General features: G+C 36.6%; 1 protein-coding gene across 1 annotated transcript in view; it reads left to right on the plus strand.

Annotated features, from left to right (window-relative positions):
• Positions 1–23,557, plus strand: part of LOC121389970 (abnormal spindle-like microcephaly-associated protein homolog) — a 73,542-nt gene that overhangs the window by 14,579 nt on the left and 35,406 nt on the right. Inside the window, exons 8-16 of the mRNA XM_041521653.1 lie at positions 284–414; positions 1,247–1,422; positions 1,656–1,801; positions 2,488–2,573; positions 3,062–3,176; positions 9,014–9,114; positions 15,119–15,323; positions 22,175–22,449; positions 22,976–23,170. Of these exons, the coding sequence (XP_041377587.1) occupies positions 284–414; positions 1,247–1,422; positions 1,656–1,801; positions 2,488–2,573; positions 3,062–3,176; positions 9,014–9,114; positions 15,119–15,323; positions 22,175–22,449; positions 22,976–23,170 (1,430 nt within the window). The remainder of the gene's footprint in view (positions 1–283; positions 415–1,246; positions 1,423–1,655; positions 1,802–2,487; positions 2,574–3,061; positions 3,177–9,013; positions 9,115–15,118; positions 15,324–22,174; positions 22,450–22,975; positions 23,171–23,557) is intronic.

Here is a 23,557-nt window from a genome sequence, read left to right on the forward strand (position 1 = left end):
AAAAGCAAGTGTATTGTTTTACAAAAAATATTTAGAAATGCTTTCAGAATAACTAGAAATTAATACTTCAAAAATGGAACTTAATTGTAACATAACATGGGATTGTAATGTCATTAAATAGAATGACTTTTATTTACTGTTGTTGCTGCTTTTAGGAAGGAGTAGTTTCTTTCTTTTTTTATTTATTGAAAATAATTTCATTTGTATTTTAGTAAATAACACAAAATTTAGATAGCTATATCTTAACATTGACTTAGTATTTTTGTTTACTTGTTATTTGCAGGTTATGCAGAGGCTGTTGCACAACACACACTGAAGAAATTCTTGTTGATTGTGTTTTTCCTGGACCGGGCCAAAACATCCAGACTAATCGATCATGATCCCTGTCTTTTCTGTAAAGATGCGGACATTAAGGTAAATCGTGGAGAAATTGTTGCCTAGGCATGTTTGCGGACATTACAGTAAATCATAGAGCAATTGTAAAGGAAGAAAAAATAGTCTGCTGAAACTGATCCACCATTTTTGTGGCACCATTTTTATCAGTCGATGAGGTAAATACAAGCCATTTTTAATTTAATATTGGCCCAAATTGTTTTCATTCTCCATGAACAAATAAGTAAAAAAAAAAAAAAACCACTACAGTTATCTGACATGTTTTATATAAAGAATCCTGCTTGATAGAAAACCAGTGTTTCATGGTATAAGTGTCAAAAGTAATATACTAGACTCGGAATGTAGCTTAGTGGTAGAGTACTAACCTGAGGTGCAATGGGTTACAGGATCGATCACCCTCGAAGGACTGGGTTTTGTTGTGGGGTTTTTCCCAACTGGTACATCAGAAGTCATGGTATGTACTGTCAGACTGTATGGGAAAGTGCATATGAAAGACCTGTGACTGCTTTTTGATGTGAATACCAGTGCCACACAACAGGTACATCAAAGGCTGTTGAAAGTGCTGCCCTGTTTATAGAAAAGTATGTACATGTAAAAGAAAAATTATAGTCTGCTAATAATGTTAAATACCAAATACAAATCAGAAATACCAAATATCCGATGATTGATAAATCAATATGCTCCAGTGGTGTTGCTAAACAATGCATAATTATAATTTGATTATTAATTTGAGTGAATATTCTGTTATTTGAGTGCCATCCTGTTACTACCCTCCCAGATGAGCTGTCTAGGCATATTTAAATTTGTGTCTTTTGAATTGCTCAATGACGGTTACTGTGATATTGTACTGCAGGCCAGCCGAGACCTGTTGGTGTGTTTCTCGCGGGACTACCTGAGTGGGGAGGGTGACGTCACACGGCACCTGTCGTACCTTGGATACACCGTGTCCCACGTGCAGACGGCCCTCGACGAGTTTGACTACTCCGTCACCAAACTCGGTGTCGACCTGCGAGATGGATTCCGACTGATGTGAGTTTGAATGAAACACTATATATTTTGAGCGTTGCATGTGATTATTGTCTGGCGGGGGGCTACAGGTAATTTGTAATTCACAGTAGTTTCGTACCATGATCAATTTGTTTTTGTTTTGTTAAAAAAACAAAAACAAAAACAGCAGCAAAATGAACAGCCATTAAACATTCACCCATTAAACATTAAACCCTGTAATGTATATTGTATTACCTATTTTCACCCTGTTTCAGGCGGGTGTTTGAGTTTCTCACAGGAGAGTGGAACCTAGTGAGACAGCTGCGCGGCCCAGCCATCAGCCGGCTGCAGAAGATGCACAATGTAAACGTGGTGTTTAAAAAACTTGCTGACCGAGGCCTTGACATTTCACAGGTCGAAGGTAAATATTCATTTCAACTTATCTTCATGCATATATCCTGGGTATCGCACCTCAGCTATCTGGACAGAGATTTCATTGAGTTGTTAGGTGGGATTCGCTACTGGGGTGCGAACCCGGTACCTACCAGCCTTAAGTTCGATCGCTTAACCATGACACGACCGAGGCCGGTCATTAAATATAAAGAAGCGTGCTTTGACAAAAATCGTAAAGCTGCTGATCATAATTATTACTATGAAACTGGACACCCTCGGGACCAAGTAAAAAGTCCAGTTTTAAGAGGTATCTGATTTAGAGAGGTTCTTTTCTCTGCAGATAGTTAAAAAGGGGCCACGAAAAACATCCAGTTTTGAGGGAATTTCGGTGTACAGAGGGTCCGGTTTTGAGAGGTTTTACTGTACACAGGTATAAAATATTTCCGTCTGTTGCAGTCTTTTTACTGTTATATTACACAACACTTACTACTATATGCTTAAAATTTTAATTTTGTGCAAATCCAATGTGTGTCTGGTTAACTTGTTTGTATTTGGTCTTTGTAATAATGATGATGAATATTTGAGTCCATTTATTATTTGTTCTTTTATTTTTAAAGTTTGCTGTTTCAGGAAGGACAAAAATGTTGATATTGATGCCTTTTTTCTTTCTTTGTTTTATTCTTTTCTTCTATTTTTATCCCGAATTCTTTGAAGGAGGAAAAATAAGTGCTTGTGACATTGTTGATGGACATAGAGAGAAGACATTGAAATTGCTGTGGTATCTCATATTTAATTTTCAGGTAAAACTAAAAAAAATTATTGTCATTACAGGTGAATTGTCATTACAAATGAGTATCTGTGCACTCTTTTTACAGGTTTTTTTTTTGCGGGGTTGGGGGAATGGGAGTTAAATCATTTTTAGCTCAAAATCCAGAAAAGTATTGTTCTGTTAATGATTGATTTCTATTCTAATATACAAAACCCCCCACCAAACATACATGTTCATGGAACATACACACCACTCATTAAGTAGATTATCTCCCTTTTATTGGAGACGCACACATACAAACTATAGTTTTACTTTACATATACAAAGATGAACTTGCAATCTTGCAAGCCACAATTTGTGTAACGTAGGTTTTAAAAAATAATATGTATATACATGTATGTATATATATATATATATAAATATATATTTACTAGTGTTTTGTGTTTTTCTTTTGTACATCTTTTTACAATTTGTGTGGGGGTTATTATTATTTTTATTTTTTTCAAAATGTATTTCTAGGTTGACGTTCTGATTAACCAAGAGGAGCTGACTGAAGAAATCAAGTATCTTGAGCGCAGTCTCCGAATGAAGATCAGCATGCAGAAACTGTTGCATGTCTATCCAGATAGTTCTGGTAGGTTGACAGCGATCCTGATCTGAGGAGGGCCCGAGAGTGTGTAGGTCAATGACATACAATGACAGTTTGGTGCCTTGTAGGATTGTTCCAGAAGGGAAAGTTTTCATTTCAAAATGTTGCTCAGCAACATTTTGTAATCATTGGAATATTGATTAGCAGCTACTGTCAAACGTATTAAAATTGTTTGGCCATCTCCATGGCATGCATAGTGAGAGGGCCCGAGAGTGTGTAGGTCAATGACATACAACAACAGTTTGGTGACTCGTAGGATTGTTCCAGAAGGGAAAGTTTTCATTTCAAAATGTTGCTCAGCAACATTTTGTAATCATTGGAATATTGATTAGCAGCTACTGTCAAACGTATTAAAATTGTGTGGCGATCTCCATGGCATGCATAGTGAATTGCAGCAGGATACTGAATGAAATGTTTAGGTAGACCATTTAACCCGTCTTAATCCAAGTTCTATCATCATACGTGTTGTCCTGTGTGTGGGGAGAGTGCTCACTCTGTACACTGCGTATGTGGAAACTGAAATCAATTGAAATGTCACATACTTTATTAGGTGTCATCCAGTACCATACAAGTACCTATTTTAAAAAGAAAGAAAGAAAAGTGCCCTTTTTAGCTGATAAAACTGTTTTTTTTTTTTTTAACGAAGCTTGACCTCTGACATATGGCACTTCCCCCTTTAAAATGCCTGCTAAAGTTAATATTGTACAAGGACTGAATATCAGCCCCAGTACTGAAACAAAATAGATATATAATCATTTGGACGGATTTCTTTGTTCATTTAGCGATGGCTATGCTACTTTCACTTTATTGATGGTTCTTCTGTACTACAGTGACATTCCAAATGTTTGTTTTTTAAAGCTCATTATGCGATGTTAGTATTTTTCGATTTTTGTGACACTTTTGGATTCCTGTTTGTTAAAACTGTTTTCAACATTTGTAAAACTACAGACAATCCAATATCATGTCTACATATATTCCTTTAGAGATAAAATAGCAGCAGATAATTTAGCCATCCCCTGTGGTCCATGCACATTTCTTTAAAAGTTTTGGCTTGATTCTATACTGAGCATTTAGTTTAGACTGGTTGCAAGTTACAACTTGCAATATTACGTTGTATACTGATTTGCTGCACATCAAGTATCTAAAAATCAATCTAAAACATTTGTTGGAATACAAGTAGTATGTCTGCATAAATAAACTTACTGTAATCATGATGTTTGCAAGTTTTAATTTATGAACGTTTACAGGTCGTGTCATAAACGATTTGCTGTTCGTGTAACGCAAACAGAACGGCGGTTTGCATGAAATTTTGTGCCCTGTGTTAGTCCTGACAAGTGAAAATGTGCCTGGACAAGCACAATGTACCTCGGTGTGTTATCCTGTGGACAAGTCAAAAAGTATGAAGCAGTATAATATTTTTGGGGCAATCTTTATACTTCAATAAAACAAACAAAATCAGCGGTAACACATCGCAAAATGCAATACAAGTATCGTGGGTTGCGAGTTCATCAAACATAGCCTTGATAAAATGGAAAGTTCCAGCTTGTAAATATTTGGAATACCAAGGAGTTCCAAACGACCCATTCGGAACACATCATAGTACAGGAGCCTTATGGAAACACCTGGGGAAAAAATAGAGAAAGCTGAATTTCTCAGGGATGGTAAAGTGATACCTCGTGATCCATAATCCGCAAACATTCCAAAGATTAACACTAAGCTAACTGCGGGAAGCAAGAAAACAAAGATGGCCACCAATAGCAGTAAAATCGTGTTTTGGGGGAAATTTCTACTTTAACAGTGCATAGATTATCACTTGATGAGGGTTTTTTGAGATCATAAATTAACTTCTGCAATTTATTTTTATGATTTCAGGTCACCAAGAAGAGTTACTGTCATATTAAGGTCCAACATAGAGGAAATTACACCTTTTTATCTACGCATCAATGTATAGAAATTAACGTTTATTTTCTATTTTCAGCCTGTGCAGAATCTTTGTGAATGAATGATAATGATATCTGTTTTAATGCTTGCCTTGAAATTTACAATGTGTGTCTTTTTTCGGTATCCTCATGAGTTGTAGTGGTTTGCAGGAGCAGTGGGAAACGGTCTATGCACAAAATTCTGTCAAACACATGCTCACAGGTCATGCATATGCTCGTGCTCTTAGAGCACACATGCTCTCTGCTGCAGCTGTTGTTTCAGAGATGCTTCGTACACCAAACTGTTTGGATGGTGTGGACTTGAATAGACTGAACACCCTACACGAGATGCTGCTCAAAGATGGATGCAGCCAAGAGACTCTACTCCCTGAACATGATCTCATGCGAGTCGCACAAATATTGGTTGATCTTGGGAAGGATCTCTCTACAACCAGTAGAACTGGGAAGCTATGAAGATGGTGCATATCCTGTTGTTATTCATCCGTGCTGAGCGCACTGGTGATTGGGCACTACATTTGTTCTGTGTTGCAAAGATGATCCCGGTTCTTCATTCTGGAGGACATACTGCATATGCCAAATCAAGAAGGCTATACGTGGACCAGATGAAAGAGCTGCCCAAAATAATGGCCAAGGACCAATATGAGAAGTACACAGCATGTGGGTACTGGACCATCAGAAGGAGCCACAGGTTCTGGTCTGGTGGTTTTACTGACCAGACAATCGAGCAACTGTTGATGCAAATGCTTAAAGTATGTAGAGGTCTAGCACATGGTCGTGGTATTACGAGTACACAAGCCAAAGTTGTCCATGCCCTACCACAAACCGTTCCTGTATGTGATTTATTAGTCATTTTGTGGTGTGCATTCTCAGACAAGTGACCAACACTTAGACCTGTGAGCAACCACAACAACACGTGATGGCAGACATATTGTCACCTTTTGCAATTACTTCACTTCCCACCCACCATTCGCCTATGGTGGTGATTATCATGATGGCTTGGTCAGCATTTCAACAAGGGTTGTGGCCCCTAAATGTTCCAATGCAGATTGTGCAGTAGAGTTAGGTATAGAAGCAGCTGCACGTGTAACAGGACAAAACTACTCTGATGTCAAACTCAAACGAAATGACAGCGTCATATCCATTGGGGCAGCCACCAATACTGCCACTGTTCGTGGCCAAGATGTTGAAGTCGATCCAAGACTACTCTTTATGCGGGTTACCTGTGTGATACGAAAGCCATCTGATATGGAAAATCATCTCAAACATGAGTTCAGCAAACAGCCACCTGCACTGTTTCAAAAGGGTATGATGTGCAAAAACACCAAAAGTGTTCTTGCCAAACACCTGAAAGCTCCTGTTGTGCCAGTATCAGGAAATAGTCTTGAGAACTCTTACTATGTGGTGGATGGAGGACATATGTTGCAGAGTGTAACATGGCCAGTTGAATGCACATATGATGATATGTGTGACACCTATGTAAAACATGTGCTACAAAATTATGGCAGAGATTGCACAATCTGCTTTGATGGTTAGACTGATCTTAGTATGTCCACAAAAGTTGCAGAACAGAATCGTCGCTCTGTAAAAAATACTTCTGCAGATATAATATTTGATCCAAATACACCAGTCCCCAACAATCAACATTCAGTTCTAGCAAATCGTACTAACAAGTCACAGTTAATTGAACAGCTGAAGGAAAGACTTATCTCTGACGGTGTTGCTTGCTGCCAAAGTCAGGCTGATGCTGACTACTTAATTTGTAGCACAGCACTGGATTTTGCTGATACTAATGCACGACCAGTGGTGCTTGTTGGCAAAGACACAGATCTGCTGGTCATGCTGATTGATAGGGCAACCACAGACAACATCTACATGCAGTACTCACGAGAGTCAGTTTATAATATAAAGAGCATCCAACAGAAAATGGCACCACAAACTTGGCAACATATTTTGATAGCACATGCCATTACTAGGTGTGATATCACATCAGCGATGTACGGCATTGGCAAAAAGAAGGCTATTGACGTGTTAGGCAAAGGGGACTGGAACATGCTTGATGTATTTAAGCAGAGTAATGCCAGTGCCGATGAAATCGCCAGGGTGGGAGAACTGTTCCTGCTGAAGTTATACAATGCCAAACAGTCAGTAACTGCACTTGATAAATTGAGGTATGTGCAGTATATGCAAAAAATGAGCAAGACATCCAGCATATTCCAACTTCAGATCCTCCCACCTACTTCTGCAGCAGTGAAGTACCACTCATACCGAGCCTATTTCACAGTTCAAGAGTGGCTTGGTAATGTTGCTCACTTGAATCCAACTGAATGGGGTTGGGAGCTAAAAGATGGAATGCTCACCATCATTTTGACTCATAGACCCATTGCACCAGAACAGGTATTGTTCATCATATCTTGTGATTGTAAAACAGTATGCGGCAAGAGATGCAAATGCCGTAAAGCAGGCCTCGATTGTACACCTATGTGCTCCATATGTGCCGGACAGACTTGTACAAACTCCTGTCCACTTGATGGTGAAGACACTGATCAATAAAATTGTTGAGAAAGCAGCCATATATGCTATTATTCAAGCATATAATCATGTTATTACCGTGACACACTTTAAAGTTGATACTTAATTAATTCATATTTTAATTATAATTAGTGATTGGTGTTGCATTGATGATTTTAAATCAGACTTAAATCATGATATACATTAACGGGGCACTTACGTCATAACCCTAAGTGGTCGGAAATCATTTCAAGAACTCGCCACCAAGTCTTACTAATTACCCCAGCAATCTTTCCTTAATAATATTCAGCTAAAAGTATAGTTCTACAGCCTAGATAAGAAACCTCTGGGTATACCTGTTGGCGAGTAATAAATTAATTTAAAATAAGGAAAAACTAGCCATGGTGGTGACGTAAGTGTCCCTTTAAATTTAAATACATAGTCTTTGTAAGGAATTAACACTCTAAGGCATTAGGTTATGGTATAAATGAGTTTCCTGTATTCTAAATCCCTGAAAAATGGTATTAAAATGGCACTGTATTCAGTTTAGTTCCAAACATAGGTAAACGCATAATGATAGTGGTGGCCATCTTTATTTTCTTCCCTCCTGCGATTAGCTTAGGCAGAATTTTTGGAATGTTTGCGGATTGTGACTCTGGAAGCATCAATAAACCTTCACTGAAAAATTCAGCTTTCTCTATATATTTTTTCCAGCTGCCCATATAATTTTGACCTAATGCTCCTGTACTATCAGCCGACAAATAATGTATTGATCGGCAAACAGTATTCAATATTCTGAACTATTTACATTTTAAAAGAAAAAGAAAAACGTTTATGGTTTTGTTATTTGCTATTAAATTGAAATGATTGCCAGTTTTACTACAAACGTGAAAGCTAGTTTTCCTTTGATTTTGGTCATTAATGATTATATAGTGGATTTTATCCAGTAATGTGTTCTAGAGGGAATCGGGCGGCGTAGTGTAAAAATAGTGGTACGGCTTGAGGTTGTCAGACTCTCCTTTCAAATTCACCTGTGAAGAACATTTTCACCGATACAGCAAATATGAACAAAAACGTGGTACAGCCATGCCATACCTCTTTGAAAAGTGGTATGGCCATGGGCCTGCCGTACCGTCTGCATCGCCCTTGTCGCTTGGAAGATGTTTTAATAATATGCTGTTATAAATATCTATATGTTGTAGACCTGGATGATTATGCTCACTGAAACTGGTCTCCCTGTGATATATAAGAAAGAAAAAAATCATCTGTACCTTTCAAGGGTGCACATCATATACTAGTATTTGAGGTTGAATATAATATATTTTGTTAACAGTGTTTTCTTAGTAATATTTCTGTTTATAATGTTTGTTATAGCCCGGCGAGATTCTGGAGAAACTGATCTATGTATGGAAAATGAAAGGCTGTCTTTGCTTCTACAATGGTGCAGAGTTGTCTGCCTTCATTACGGTGTGAAGGTGAGTATATCTTTAGTTCCCTGTCAGTCCAACCGAAGGGGACTATAAGTTTCATCACTGTCTGTCTGGAATTTTTTATGTAGCTTTATCATGTACTGTTACTGATGAGGTTTGACTTTCATCACAGTTTACCCATATTTGACAGTTATCACCCTTGGAGTTAGGAGGTACGAAAATATGTTTTCCTGACCTCTGTTTTTTTTTTCTTCAATATCTCAAGATTTTTTAGATGTTGCTTTGAAAAGGCCTTGAAATTGAAAATAGCCTTGAAAAGACCTTGAAATTAGTAGTTTTGTCTTGAAAAGCCCTTGAATATAAATAATAATTGTATATAGTGACGTTTGTTGGAGTTTTTTAAAAGTGAATATTTTTTTAATTTATCAAATCCATGATTGAACAGCTCCTAGCCACGGAAAATTTACTTTGAAAATGACTATTGAATTTGTGTTGAACAGTATGAGCTAAAGAGTTATTTCCCTTAGACAGTAATTTCCGTACCATAAAATGCAGACCCTGAATGCAAATGGCGGCAACTAAAGAAGCCAGGTCAGGTCATAGGTTTAACGTGCACATCCAGAACAAGCTGTTGTAGCACACACCTGTCATGGGAGAGGGGGGGTTGACTTTTGCCTGCTCCTTCGCCCAAGACAGGAAAAGGTTTGGGGTGAGTGGGAGAGGGTTCATCCACACTGGAATGTGCAAGGGTGTACAAGCGGCCCGACCAGGGTCTGTAGCTGGCAAGAGTTGGTTTTGGTTGGTGCTGTTGAATTTGCAAATATCCCATCGGATTAAAGCTAATAGAAAATGTTACATAATTTCTTGAAGGTAATTTTGACGCATAATTTAGGATGGTTCATCAAAATGGAGCTAATTGGTTGATTTCACTTAGTTGATCAACAGGTAGTTCTTTAGGAAGCCAGTTTTACCAGTTTCTAAAATAGGCTACATATCAGTATTGAATAATGAGAAAAACTATTTTTAACCGCAAGTGGTTATTGAAGTATGATTGGGTTAGGGCGGTGTGTTGTTTTTATAATAAAAAATATTAGGTCTAGTAAAGGTGATACACATGTATATATTATAAAGTTTTAATTCATTTGTCTTTGAATATATATATATATATATATATATATATATATATATATATATATATGTTTTGCTGTAGGTAGCCTTGAAAATGGTTTTGGCAGCTTTGAAAATGCCTTTAATTTTATAGGTGAATGCCTGTATAAACCATGTATCATGCACTGTTACAGATCAAGTTTAACTTCCATGGCGATTTACCCATTTTCACACAGTTATGGCCCTTGAACTTGGAAGATAGAACAATTTGTTGGGTCTTGTAGGGAACTGGCAGTGCTTTAGCAGTTCTCTCAGAATGCATATTGTAAGGGGGGGGGGGGGGGGAGTGTTGGTTTTGGGTTTTGTTTTAAATATTGTATAATCATTTTTGTTCTGGGTTGTTGTTGTTTTTAATATATAATTGTTACTATTATTTAGAATGTAAGAATGTATTTAATAGTTTGTTGTTTTGTTTGGGGGGTTTTCTTTTCTTTTTTGTTTTGTGCAATTTACATGTTCTTGTATCCAACTGGAATTCATAGTCATTGAAACATTTGTGCAATTTCTGTTTCTACGTTCAGTAATGTTTGGCTGCTCATTGTGGGATGGGTTATGTTAGTTGCAAGCAATGGTCAATGACACAGGAAAAATTAATTAAACTGAATGCCGGTCTGTGACCCTTGTTTGTATAGTGTTTGTGACTGACCTAGTTTAATGTCTTAACCAGCCATTTGATCCGAAATAAGAAAAACCTCTAGAATGTTCTTGTATATTAAAATGTTTTATTCTGTAAACCGGTTTAATATTGCAACAGTAAGATTGTTCAGTAATTACATGTACTGTCTAGCAATTCAGGACATGCATATTGTAAGGGAGGGGGGGGGGGGGGGGTGGTTGTTGGTTTTGGGTTTTGTTTTAAATATTGTATAATCATTTTTGTTCTGGGTTGTTGTTGTTTTTAATATATAATTGTTACTATTATTTAGAACGTAAGAATTTATTTAATAGTTTGTTGTTTTGTTTGGGGGGTTTTCTTTTCTTTTTTGTTTTGTGCAATTTACATGTTATTGTATCCAACTGGAATTCATAATCATTGAAACATTTGTGCAATTTCTGTTTCTACGTTGACTAATGTTTGGCTGCACATTGTGGGATGGGTTATGTTAGTTGCAAACAATGGCCAATGACGCAGGAAAGATGTGAAAAATAGAAAAATTAATTAAACTGAATACCGGTCTGTGACCCTTGTTTGTATAGTGTTTGTGACTGACCTAGTTTAATGTCTTAACCAGCCATTTGATCCGAAATAAGATAAACCTCTAGACTGTTCTTGTATATTAAAATGTTTTATTCTGTAAACCGGTTTAATATTGGGACAGTAAGATTGTTCAGTAATTACATGTACTGTCTAGCAATTCAGGACAAATGTTAGTAAACAGACATTAGTGGTCATGATTGGCAAAACGAAACATGTCTGTTACATCAATAAATTGACAGATAATTATTATGACTGTATTTTGTTGTTTTGAAAGATAATTATTATGGCTGTATTTTTTTTTTCTTCATAGTTTACTAGTTTATAGAAAATCAGACACCACCTAAGTACTGGGAAATAATGCGTGCATATCCATTTCGCGAATTGAGGTTGGGCGCGAACATGGTGAAATTAATACGCACATGCAGATTATCCGGTTTACATTATAGTGATCTGAAACAAATCCTCAAATTTTTTCTGCAGTTCCAGATTTAAGCACTATGTCGGGGATAGAGCTGCAACAATTCACTCATGTATTCGGTGCAGGCTATCCGCGATAGGTATTCATTATTCGGTACCCAAAGAACTGAATATATTTGTGGTTTTTTTTTATTTTTTTATTTTTTTATCTTTATTATTATTATTATTATTATTATTAATATTAATATATAAATTTTGAAAAACCACATTTCGCCAGCTGTATGTACACACAAAAGTATTTTAAACAGTCTACTATTCACTACCCAACATACTCACAATGGCAAAATTATGTCAGTCACGCGATGTTTTCGATAATGAAAATTGGTATATCCTCTGTATAATACAGTTAATTATCATTAAAAATGTATGAAATAAAGTGATATGTGATAGTATGCATGGCAGATATTAAGAATAATATTGTTTGAAACTGTTCGTCATTGGCGTGTCTTAAACGCCGGCAATATGGGCTTTTGACCAACTATTTGTGAAGAACGAATCTTCCCTCCAAAAAAAAATAAACCAACACCTCTAAAACTTTGCGAATAATAAAAATTATGCACTTTGTTGTTTAAAATCTTGTAATAACACAATGGAAGAGTCATTATTATAAGATTATCCACTAATCGGCGGGAGAATTCATCAACAGCAGTAAAAGCCGAAATTACTGTAGGATAAATAATGACATTCAAAATTTATTTTAGAAAAACCATGTGAGATGCTCAATGAAATAAGAGTTAACAGTCTAATATGACATTTAAGATGGAGTATTCATTATTCTTATATTAAAAAAAAAAAAAAATCCCATATAATTTGGGAGATTTTACTATATGTTTATTAGACGTTAGCCAAATTAGTCATGGCTAGTTTAAAAAAAAAAAGGGGCTAATCAAAAGTGGCTAAAATGTTGGCTGAGTCGACTTCTATCTTCGAATGGTTATGCTATTTTTAAAGAGATAATGAGTGCAATTTGGAAAAAGTACCAACTCTCAAATCTTTTTTGGAAAAAAAAAGACATGAAAGAAAAAAACACTGTTGACAAAACAGCCACGCACCTGTATATTTCTGTATGTTTCTATGATTTTATTGATAGTGAAATGTTAAATAATTCATTTTATTTCTGTTTTGGAGAGGGTAATACACTAAATTATCACACAAGTTTATGACATGGATATCATGGGTAAGTTATAGGATACATGTATATATAGCTTTATCATGCTTTTACAGATCAACTTTGATTTTCATGACGATTTACCCATTTTTGACAGAGTTATGTCGCTTGAAATTAGAAAATATGAAGAAGAAAAATTCCAGACTCTTTTTATCTGCAATATGCCTCGAGATTTTGAGCTGAAATTTTTATAGGTTTATTATGTACTTTCTTTTGTTTGACTTTCATGGTGATTTACCCATTTGTGGCACAGTTATGGCCCTTGAACTTAGGAGATAACACAAATGTATTGGGCCCAGAAGGAGGCATGTATTGTTTAGCAGTATGTACTCTCAGAATGCTTGTTTAAAATATAAAAAAATGCAGTTTGTAGAATTAGAAACACTTTTAAACAAATAAAATCTGGCAATTAAACAAATGTCTGATTTCAATTATCAAAAAGTGCTTCTAATAGTAAAAAATATGCTGTACAGTTTTAAAAACTATGGTCTGTCACTCTAAGACATCTGAGAGGGTTAATAAAAGTGGTGTGTCAGTCCTCTCCATAACGGGTGGGGCAGTGGCTAGCATTCGCCTCATTCTCACCTGAATGAAGAAAATCGAGTGTTTCGCACTCAGTTTCTATTGTTTCATTATAAAGGAAATTTATTTTATGAATTTCAAGAACCGTTCTCCTAATTGTTATTAGGAGGACAGTGTAATTGGTTTTTTGATATTTTCAGATGGAGAAGCCTGTATATACATGTACATGTAATTCCTGGATATGATTTTTCAGCTTTTAATTTGATTTCAACTGGATTTCTTTTTTTGGTGGGGGGGGGGGGGGGGGGGGGGGGATGCATTCAATTTTCACTTGTAGGCAAAATTTAATCTATTCAATGCTATAAATGACCGTTATATATTTTTTTTTTCTTTCCGTTTTTTAAACATCATTTTGGCTTTTTGTTTTCTTTTCTAAAATAGCATCTATTACATTTGTAAGATTACATGATTTTTTTTCTCTCTTTCTCTTTTTTGTTTTGGTCAGGGCTTCAGATAGCTCCACAGCTGAGGTGATAAAAGGTGTGCCTAAATTCAGTACAAACAAGCTGACCTCAGAACATTTCACCTCAAAATCAGTGGGGAAAATTACCTGTAGTTTTATATGGTCAGGGGTGGGAATTCTCCTCGGATCTGCGGTTTTCCTCTCATGGAACATTGCGTTTCCTCGCATTTTAATCGTCCTTGCCCCCGGACCCCTCTAGATTTCTCTTTTTTATAGTTCACCAATTCCCACCCCTGATGGTATATAGTTTTCAGCTTACGTCAGGGCTAGAAATAGTGACCTGCCAAAAGTGAAAAGCCGTTCGTTTTGTAGGCCCAGCAGGTGAAGTTGAAATCCAGTGGTTAAAACCATTAAAAAATCGCAAGTGTATGTACGATTATCTCATCTGCCGTTTAGCTCTCGATTCTGTTATATTTTAATTCCTTAAAGTGACATAACCTAGTTTTTAAACACTACAACATATTTTACAGTATTAAACTTTTAAAACTAAATTAAAGCCGTTTTTGACAATTACAATTATAAGTACTTACATTTTATAATTTAGAATATTAGTTTTCATACACCTGAGGTGGTTCTGGTCATCCAGGTGTTTTTCATAATTCTAAAAACGTACGTTTTCGTCTGAGAAGTAATAGTTATTGAGATAAGCTCCAGTTATTTTAGACAATATTTTACCGTTTAAACATCACAGACTTTAGTTTATCTCTGTTATAACCTTATCTAAATTTGTGTTGCAGGTTTGTTAATTTCCAAGGGCTAATATAGGGCCTGCGCCATTAATGCTCTAAAATACATTTCAGAAGTCCTTCCCCTCACCCTATGTTATCTTATTTCCCGCTAGCCATATTTTTTTTTTTACCTATTTAAAAAAAAATAATAACAGCAGGCCATATTTTATCTGTTATTTTGAGGTCTGCATGTATTTAGGTTTAAAAAAAGAAAAATGGGTCTCACATCCCTGTTATTGTTGGGATTTGTTTTTGGTGTGTTTCAGATTGAGAACTTCACGGTATCATTCTCAGATGGACGCGCTTTGTGCTGCTTGGTGCACCACTATCACCCAAGCCTTCTACCACTGGACGAGATTCAACTTACCACTGGTCAGACCTACACTCAGCGGCTGGAAGATCTGCAGACCAAAATGACCGATGAGGTCAGTGTCAGTCAGGATGATGACACTAGTTTCACCGACGGTACAGGTAAACGAAGCACAAACAACGAAAGTAGGATTGTTTGACTTTGAATTCAGATTGTTGTAACAACACATTGTTTTTCTCCTTCATTTTGTCTGTTCGTAACTAGGAAAAGGGAAAATATTTTTGTTTTTGTGTTTAGGTTTTGTTCTATTTGTTTTTCAAAATTTTGTAAAGCAAAAGAACATTAAGACCAGGTCCCCAAGTTTTATGAATCAATTTTTAGAGCTAAGATTGCCTTAAATGCATGTGGTAGTTATGCTAAGATCGCTTCGAAAAACAGGGCCATGGTAATTATCATTTCAGTTACATGTAATAAGGCGTTTTGAAGAAAATAAAGATGGAAAGTGTGGTACACTGGTTGGAATGAGAAAAAACACAAATCATTGGCTATTGGATGTCAAACATTTGGTAATTTTGACATATACATTGTAGTCATAGAGAGGAAACTTGTTACATAGTTCCATTAGAGAATTACACTTGCTTTATAGTTGTACTTATATTTGTGAAAAAATTAAATAAAATAATAATTAAATTATATATAGGTATTACTTTTCCAATGGTAGCAACAGTCAACATTTGCATTTACTTTTTAAAAAAATGGCTGAAAGTATGTTGCCGGTGTGTTTGGGATAGATTATTCTGTTAAATACTTGCGGGATGTCACTTGAATTTTGTAAATCTACATGTATATGAATTACATTTATTTGAAAAAAGTTATATCACAATATTTTTTTATTATTATTGATTTGTCAGTCAAAATATGGGGCTTGATTTCGTTTGCCATGTGATGTTGATCACTTACCAAGGGCACTTAATAATATATAATTTGAGGTGGAGACGGTGTATATTACAATATTGCTAAACAGTAATATAGTTTTATAGGCTGGCGGGCTAGTACATTTAAGTCGCTTCTGGTCCAGCAAGCTAGTGAAATATTTTTTTCTATCAGTCATTCACATCTGAAATGTGCGATCGTGCTTGAGCACACTAGCGCACCCTAATTTTATCTGAGCAGTGTTTTTTATCGTCAACCTAAAACCATGGTTTCAGCGCACCTCCAAGAAGCTACTTTAACCCCAGTGTTTATACTTCTGCGGGTTTCTGTTCTTCGGGTTTTGATTCTACCTCTGCGGATTTCTGATCTAGACAGTATTGACCTTTGACTGGCTCTTATTTGTTTCCATTGTCTATTAGTCAGTCGAGAAAGCGATCGCTTGTCAGACTGGTGGTTACATTTTTTAACTCGTCCATCAGAATTTTTACTCCCATTTGGCTCTCGAGTGACTACTTTTTGCATCCCTGATAACAGTATTGTTTGGTCATTAGAAATTGGTTTTGTTTTATTTTTCACATACACAACACCGGTCTATGCCCCCTTGAAAGAATCTGTCCACTTTTCTGTTTTAAAGGTCAGTAGCCTGCAGTGATTAGTTGGTTCAACATTTATCTTATACTGAGTTACAGTGTTGAAAATTAACATGAAAACCAAAGTCGCCCGCAGGGCCAGTAGGAGAAAAATCTTACTGGCCCTTCTCAAATTCAACTAGCCCTCCAATTAACACCATGGAATTTAACTTCAAAGCTAAAATTAAAACTAGAGTGTTTTTTGTTGAATAATAACGGTTTGTGTTAAAGAAAACCGAGGTTTAAACCCATACCAACTCAAATAGAAAAGAAAATTGAAAAAGAGATCCAGTATATCTCTATAGTTTTTGCTCGAATTTAAAGATCGGTTATCCTGTTTTGTATTCTTATTTATGAGTGTGTTTGTTTGGTGACATTCCAGATGGTGACAGTAATTTAGGTGCTGAACAATGTTTCATACAAGTTTACAATTATTATCATTTAAAAACAGAGCACATGTATGTATGTGTTTAGTCAGTTCAGTATTACAAAAGGTACATGCAATACAACATGTGACTTCAAGTCTATGCTCAAGTGTTTTACTCCTGTTTATCACTGACCTTCTATTTGTTACCTTGAACATTATTCTGTGAAGACACATCTGCTTATAGAGATAATGAATTTCTTGGAAAACAAACATTTAGCTAAATAAACAAGAGAGAAAAATGTTTTAAGTCCTTAGTGCAAATGAAAATTATAAAAATTGTTTTGTTCTGAAAGATGTTAAAACTTACATAATTGTAATACTTAAATGTATATATTATATAGATTTGGGTAATTCAAGATGAATTGATTTTATGTCAAGAACGATAAATTGAGTGAAATCTGTTTTTGAGCTGGCTTTCTACATACCAGCACATTTCATCAGTCACACCTTATTCTAGTCCACTCAGAGCCGGTTTAATGATCTGCTTGGCCTGTAGCACAAATAATTCCCAGAATATATATTTTGTACCCCCTCGGGGAGAGGGGGGGGGGGAATTACCTGGGGAAAATAAATGTACACATCACCGCGGGGCCCATAGCATGTGCTACTACGATAAACCGACTGTCCACTGTCTTGAATTGACGCCCTTGGCTTTGACTTTGGCAATTTTACTGTCGTTTTACCAAAAAAAGGGAAGAATGTTCAGTTTCATTTCAAAAACATCTTATTAAACTAAGTTAGAATTTAACAGAGTAATACTATACAATCATATAATTGTATTTATTCAATTAAGATTTGACCGCAATTATTTTTTGGTTCACGCAAGTATGAACCGAAAAAACGATGTGCACACTGTATGATCCTGCATAGAGGAATCATACAAAAGTGTGCACGTCGTTTTTTCGGTTCATACTTGCATGAACCAAAAAATAATTGCGGTCAAATCTTATAATTAAATTTATATGCATACTTTAACAATACATAACTGAATTTATTTTGTTCAGCTTTAAATACGCCTGTAGTATTGTTTGTGTAAACTTCATTGATACTTACGTCGCGTAAAAATACGAACGTTCATTCACTATTATTTGAATCAGGTGATTTTTTTGTAAATGACGTCATTTCCTCTAGCTGCTGTGCATTTTTACGGATCATTTAGTTATATTGGAAGGAAATGACCCTACCAGTAACCGCCCCATCGCTCTCACAAGCTGCATCTGCAAAACTATGGAACGAATGATCAATCGTAGACTTGTCTGGTTTCTCGAGTCCCACAAATTGCTTACTAACGTGCAATGTGGGTTCAGATCCAGTCGAGGTACGGTTGATCATCTCGTTCGATTTGAAACGTTTTGTCGCGAGGCCTTCGTCAATAATCAACACCTGGTTTCAGTGTTTTTTGATTTGGAAAAGGCCTACGATACCACATGGAAGTATGGGATTTTAAAAGACCTCCATGGCATGGGCCTACGAGGTCTTCTTCCAAATTTTATTTTCTAACTTTTTAAAAGATAGAATTTTTAAAGTGCGAGTGGGATCCACGTTTTCAGATTCCCACTCACAAGACATGGGGGTGCCCCAAGGTAGCATCCTGTCGGTTACCCTATTCTTAATTAAAATTAACAGCATCACCCAGTGTTTAAAACCTGGTGTCGATTGCTCACTATACGTTGACGATTTTCAGATTTGTTACAGGTCGTCCAATATGAGTATCATTGAGCGTCAGTTGCAGCTTTGTTTGAATAAGCTTCAACAATGGACAACTGACAATGGCTTTCGATTCTCAAAGTCAAAAACGGTCTGTATGCACTTCTGCCAGAAAAGAGGTCACCACCTAGACCCTCAGCTGTTTCTGGACAAAAGCCCGATTCCCGTGGTCGAGGAGACCAAATTTCTGGGAATTATATTTGACAGGAAGCTATCTTTCATACGTCATTTAAAATATGTTAAAAAGAAAGGGCTAAAGGCCCTAAATATTCTCAAAGTTATTGCCAGCACAGAGTGGGGAGCAGACCGTAAGGTTATGCTCCGACTGTATTGATCTTTGATTAGATCTAAACTAGATTACGGCTCTATTGTGTATGGGTCGGCACGCAAGACTTACTTGCAGATGCTTGATCCCATACACAACCAGGGACTTAGGCTTTGTCTTGGTGCTTTCAGAACATCTCCTGTGGAAAGTTTGTACGTCGATGCACACGAACCTAGTTTGGGTGCTAGACGTGCAAAGCTGTGTCTGCAGTATGCTACCAAGATAAAGTCAATGCCAAAACACCCCACCCATAACGCTATCTTTGACAACCGATTTATGAACTTGTTTGATGCGAAGCCAAATGCAATCTGCACATTTGGTCTTTGCATTAGGCAGCTTTTATCTGCTTGCAACATTGATCTTTCAGACATTTTGGAAACACCTTCATATTTTGTTTTGCCACCTTGGTGCATAAAACCACCTAAAATTGTGTTGGATCTCGTGCATCTGAAGAAAGATCGCACGGATCCAATTATTTAAAACCAATATTTTATGGAAATAAAAGAGAAATACTGTGACTACATCCCTATTTACACGGATGGGTCACGGGATGGGAATTCTGTGGCTTGTGCCACAGTTTTTCCATCAGACAAAATAATCTCTATGAGATTGCCTGATTTGGCATCTATATTTAGTGCCGAAACTTGGGCAATTATTAAAGCCCTAGAGAAAATCAAAAACTCTAGCTCCTCTAAATTTATAATCTATACCGACTCACTTTCGTGTCTCCAGTCTTTACAATATATGAAGCTGGAACATCCCTTAATTGGGATGCTGATACGAAAGTGTGTCTTTTTATCTATTAACAATAAGAATATTGTGTTTTGTTGGGTACCCAGTCATGTTGGCATCAGAGGCAATGAAAAGGCAGATTGTGCTGCCAAGTCTGTTTTGACTTTGCCACGTACCAATGCTGGTATTCCCTATAGTGATCTCAAACATCACGTAAATAATTATATCTTTTCTACTTGGCAAGATGATTGGAACGGTGCGGTCGCGAACAAGCTTCATTCTGTTAAGCCAGTCCTGAGAGAGTGGCAGTCCTCCTATAGGCGGTGCAGAAGGGATGAAATAGTCTTGTGTCGTGCTCGCATCGGACATACTTACATTACCCATTCATTTATTCTCAAGAAGGATCCTCCACCTCAGTGTGAGCATTGTCAGTGTATACTGACGGTGCACCATATTTTGGTGGAGTGTAATAATCTGATCCAGACTAGAAACGATATATTCGAAGCAAGGGATGTGGTGGAATTCTTTAGATTCCACCCTGAACTTGTACTAAAGTTTTTAAAAGAAACTGGATTTTATTCCAAATTTATATTTACTTTTGTGTAATATTTGATTTGTAACATGAATTTTACCTTTATAACAAATGTGATATGTATTATTTTGTACAGCTCTTTACACTGTCTTTGACTTAACATTTCAAATTTCATGTACCACCGCACAGCTCTATACCTTGTTTTTAACCTAACTTTTTTTTTTTTTTTTTTTTACCATTGTATGACACCCAATAGCCGATGTATTATTTGTGCTGGGGTGTCGTTAAACATCAATTCAATTCAATTCGTGTTTAGTTTATATTTTATGAAAGGGAATGAAGGGAACGTGTCTAACATTTATGCTGTCGGTGGAACCGTTTAATTTTCGCCAACAGCTGTTGAACATCGCTTACAAGTAAGTTACCAGGCGTGGAGTTTCCTACAACGACCCAGACTCATGTCATGATTAGCGAAGAAAGAAAGAAGTGTTTTATTTAACGACGCACTCAGCACATTTTATTTACGGTTATATGGCGTCAGACATATGGTTAAGGACCACACATATTTTTTTAGAGGAAACCCGCTGTCGCCACATAAGCTACTCTTTTATGACAGGCAGCAAGGGATCTTTTATTTGCGCTTCCCACAGGCAGGATAGCACAAACCATGGCCTTTGTTGAACCAGTTATGGATCACTGGTCGGTGCAAGTGGTTTACACCTACCCATTGAGCCTTGCGGAGCACTCACTCAGGGTTTGGAGTCGGTATCTGGATTAAAAATTCCATGCCTCGACTGGGATCCGAACCCAGTACCTACCAGCCTGTAGACCGATGGCCTGCCACGACGCCATCGAGGCCGGTGATTGATTAGCGAAGAGGTTTTTTTGTTGTGTTTTTTTTAATCAATGCGTATAGATCCATATGTCTACTCTGCTGTAGCATTTTCCATTAATTTATCGTATACATTTTTCGTAGCTTTCACGTGTGTTTTCTTCAAAATATCTAAATATGATTGCCAGAATAATCCGGCTTGTTGCACAAAAGTAATGCGAGTCAGTGGGGAGGGGCGTAGTAGGCGTGGCTTAATTTTTTTTGGTTTATCGAGATATGAACGAAAAAAAAGTAAGCACCTCTGGACCAATCAGATTGCCGTAAAGTGTATAGACGCAAAGAAAATTTAATTATATTAATATATCTATTTTGCGTTATGAAATGTCATTGGTGAGGGAAGGGGTGTTTGTCAAGTACAATGTACGTGTATTACGTATCATTATCAAAATATTTCTTTATATCATAAATTTTTTAAACAAACAAATTATTTACATTCAGATTGGAATTTTTTAGTCCAAAATTGGGAATAAAAAACGACATCTCCAAAGGTCAAGTACAATGTACATGTATTACGTATCATTATCAAAATATTTCTTTATATCATAAATTTTTTAAACAAACAAATTATTTACATTCAGATTGGAATTTTTTAGTCCAAAATTGGGAATAAAAAACGACATCTCCAAAGGTTGGGACTGATGCCGATTATCAATCTAGAAACATACATGTAGGTTATAAAAACCCTGTTGTATATTATACATTTATTTAGACATTCCATTTATTTTATATTTTGAATTTGGATACATGTTACTTTGACATGGTCCTTTTTGGTCCTTGAATTTAATTCAATATCAATTGTCATCAGTGAGTCGCACGTCAAGTTGTGTGCTTTCAGTGCCGGAGGACCCAGGCTTGTTTGAGTCGCTGCTCGACAATGAAAGAAAGAATTTCAAACTGCTGTACGAGAAGATGTCTGAGCTGGGCGGCGTCCCGCTGATGCTGAAGTCGACGAACATGTCGAACACAATCCCGGACGAGAAGGTGGTGATCACGTACGTGACGTACCTCTGTAGCCGACTGCTCGACATCCGACACGAGTCGCGTGCGGCGCGTGTCATCCAGCTCGCATGGAGGAGGCTCTGTTTGAGAAGAGCTCTCAGAGTTCGCCAGGTTTGTGACGTGGATTTGAAACGGCAAAGAAAACGAAAAAAATATCTATGCGTAAAAGAAATAAAATGGCATTGCTTCCCGTATATACATGTATATATAACATTGGGGAACATATTTATTTTTATTTTTATTAACAACAGTGCTATTTGAAAACTTTAACTGGTTTGTAAGAGTAGCCTGTGTTGCAATTACATTATGTTAACGTTAACACACTTAATAGCCATAATTTAAACTATAATGTGGGGGAACAAATGTTCTTTTTATAATGACTAAAATTCAAAGCATGAAAAAGAAATTTCAGCCATGAAAACAATAATTTTCAGACCTCGCCGCTTAATGGGGAACTTTCACTCTAGGTCCCCATCCCTCCCCTGAGATTAATTCAAGGAGAGTCATTTTTAGCTCCCCTTAGCATATCTTAAAAGGCTTCCCATAATATTAATCTCTCCCCTCAGTTTTCTTTCATGTCGAGGTCTGAATTTTATGTCATTACAATACTAAATCAGATTGTTGTATTTATTATTAGAAAGAAGACAAAGCTGCCAAGACATTACAGACAGCTGCGAGACAGTTCTTGAAGCACAAAAAACTGGAACGAGAGAAACGGGCTGCGGCTTTAATCCAGACTGCATGGAAACGACATCAGGCTCGGCAGCGAACCGCTCTTCTCAGGATGGCCGAACAAAACAAGGAGATGAGTCAGGCCGCAGTGAAGATACAGGTGGGACTTCCAACTTTCTACAGTCCAGAAGTCAACACCAGTCCACTTATTATCTTATGAAATACAGTGAAACCCACCAGACCTCCTGTAAACTGGAATGTCATCAAAACCAGATGTTTTTCACAGTCACTTTTTAGATATCAGTGCTGAAAAGAATCTCTCTATGTACACCGGATATCCCTTAAAACAAGACTTTTTACCTGGTCCCGTGGGTGTCTGGTTTAGATGGGTATCACTCTATTTATATTCTGTAATAGTGAATTCATGCTTTTTGTTGAATATATTCCACTTCAAACAAATTCTATACACGTTTGTTTGCTTAAAGGGACAAGCCTGAGTTTGCTGCATTGTAAAATGTTTCCAATTTTTTTTTTCTTTCTACGATTA

Source organism: Gigantopelta aegis, chromosome 15 (assembly GCF_016097555.1).
Source record: "Gigantopelta aegis isolate Gae_Host chromosome 15, Gae_host_genome, whole genome shotgun sequence".
In the NCBI taxonomy this organism is placed as follows: Eukaryota; Metazoa; Mollusca; class Gastropoda; order Neomphalida; family Peltospiridae; genus Gigantopelta; species Gigantopelta aegis.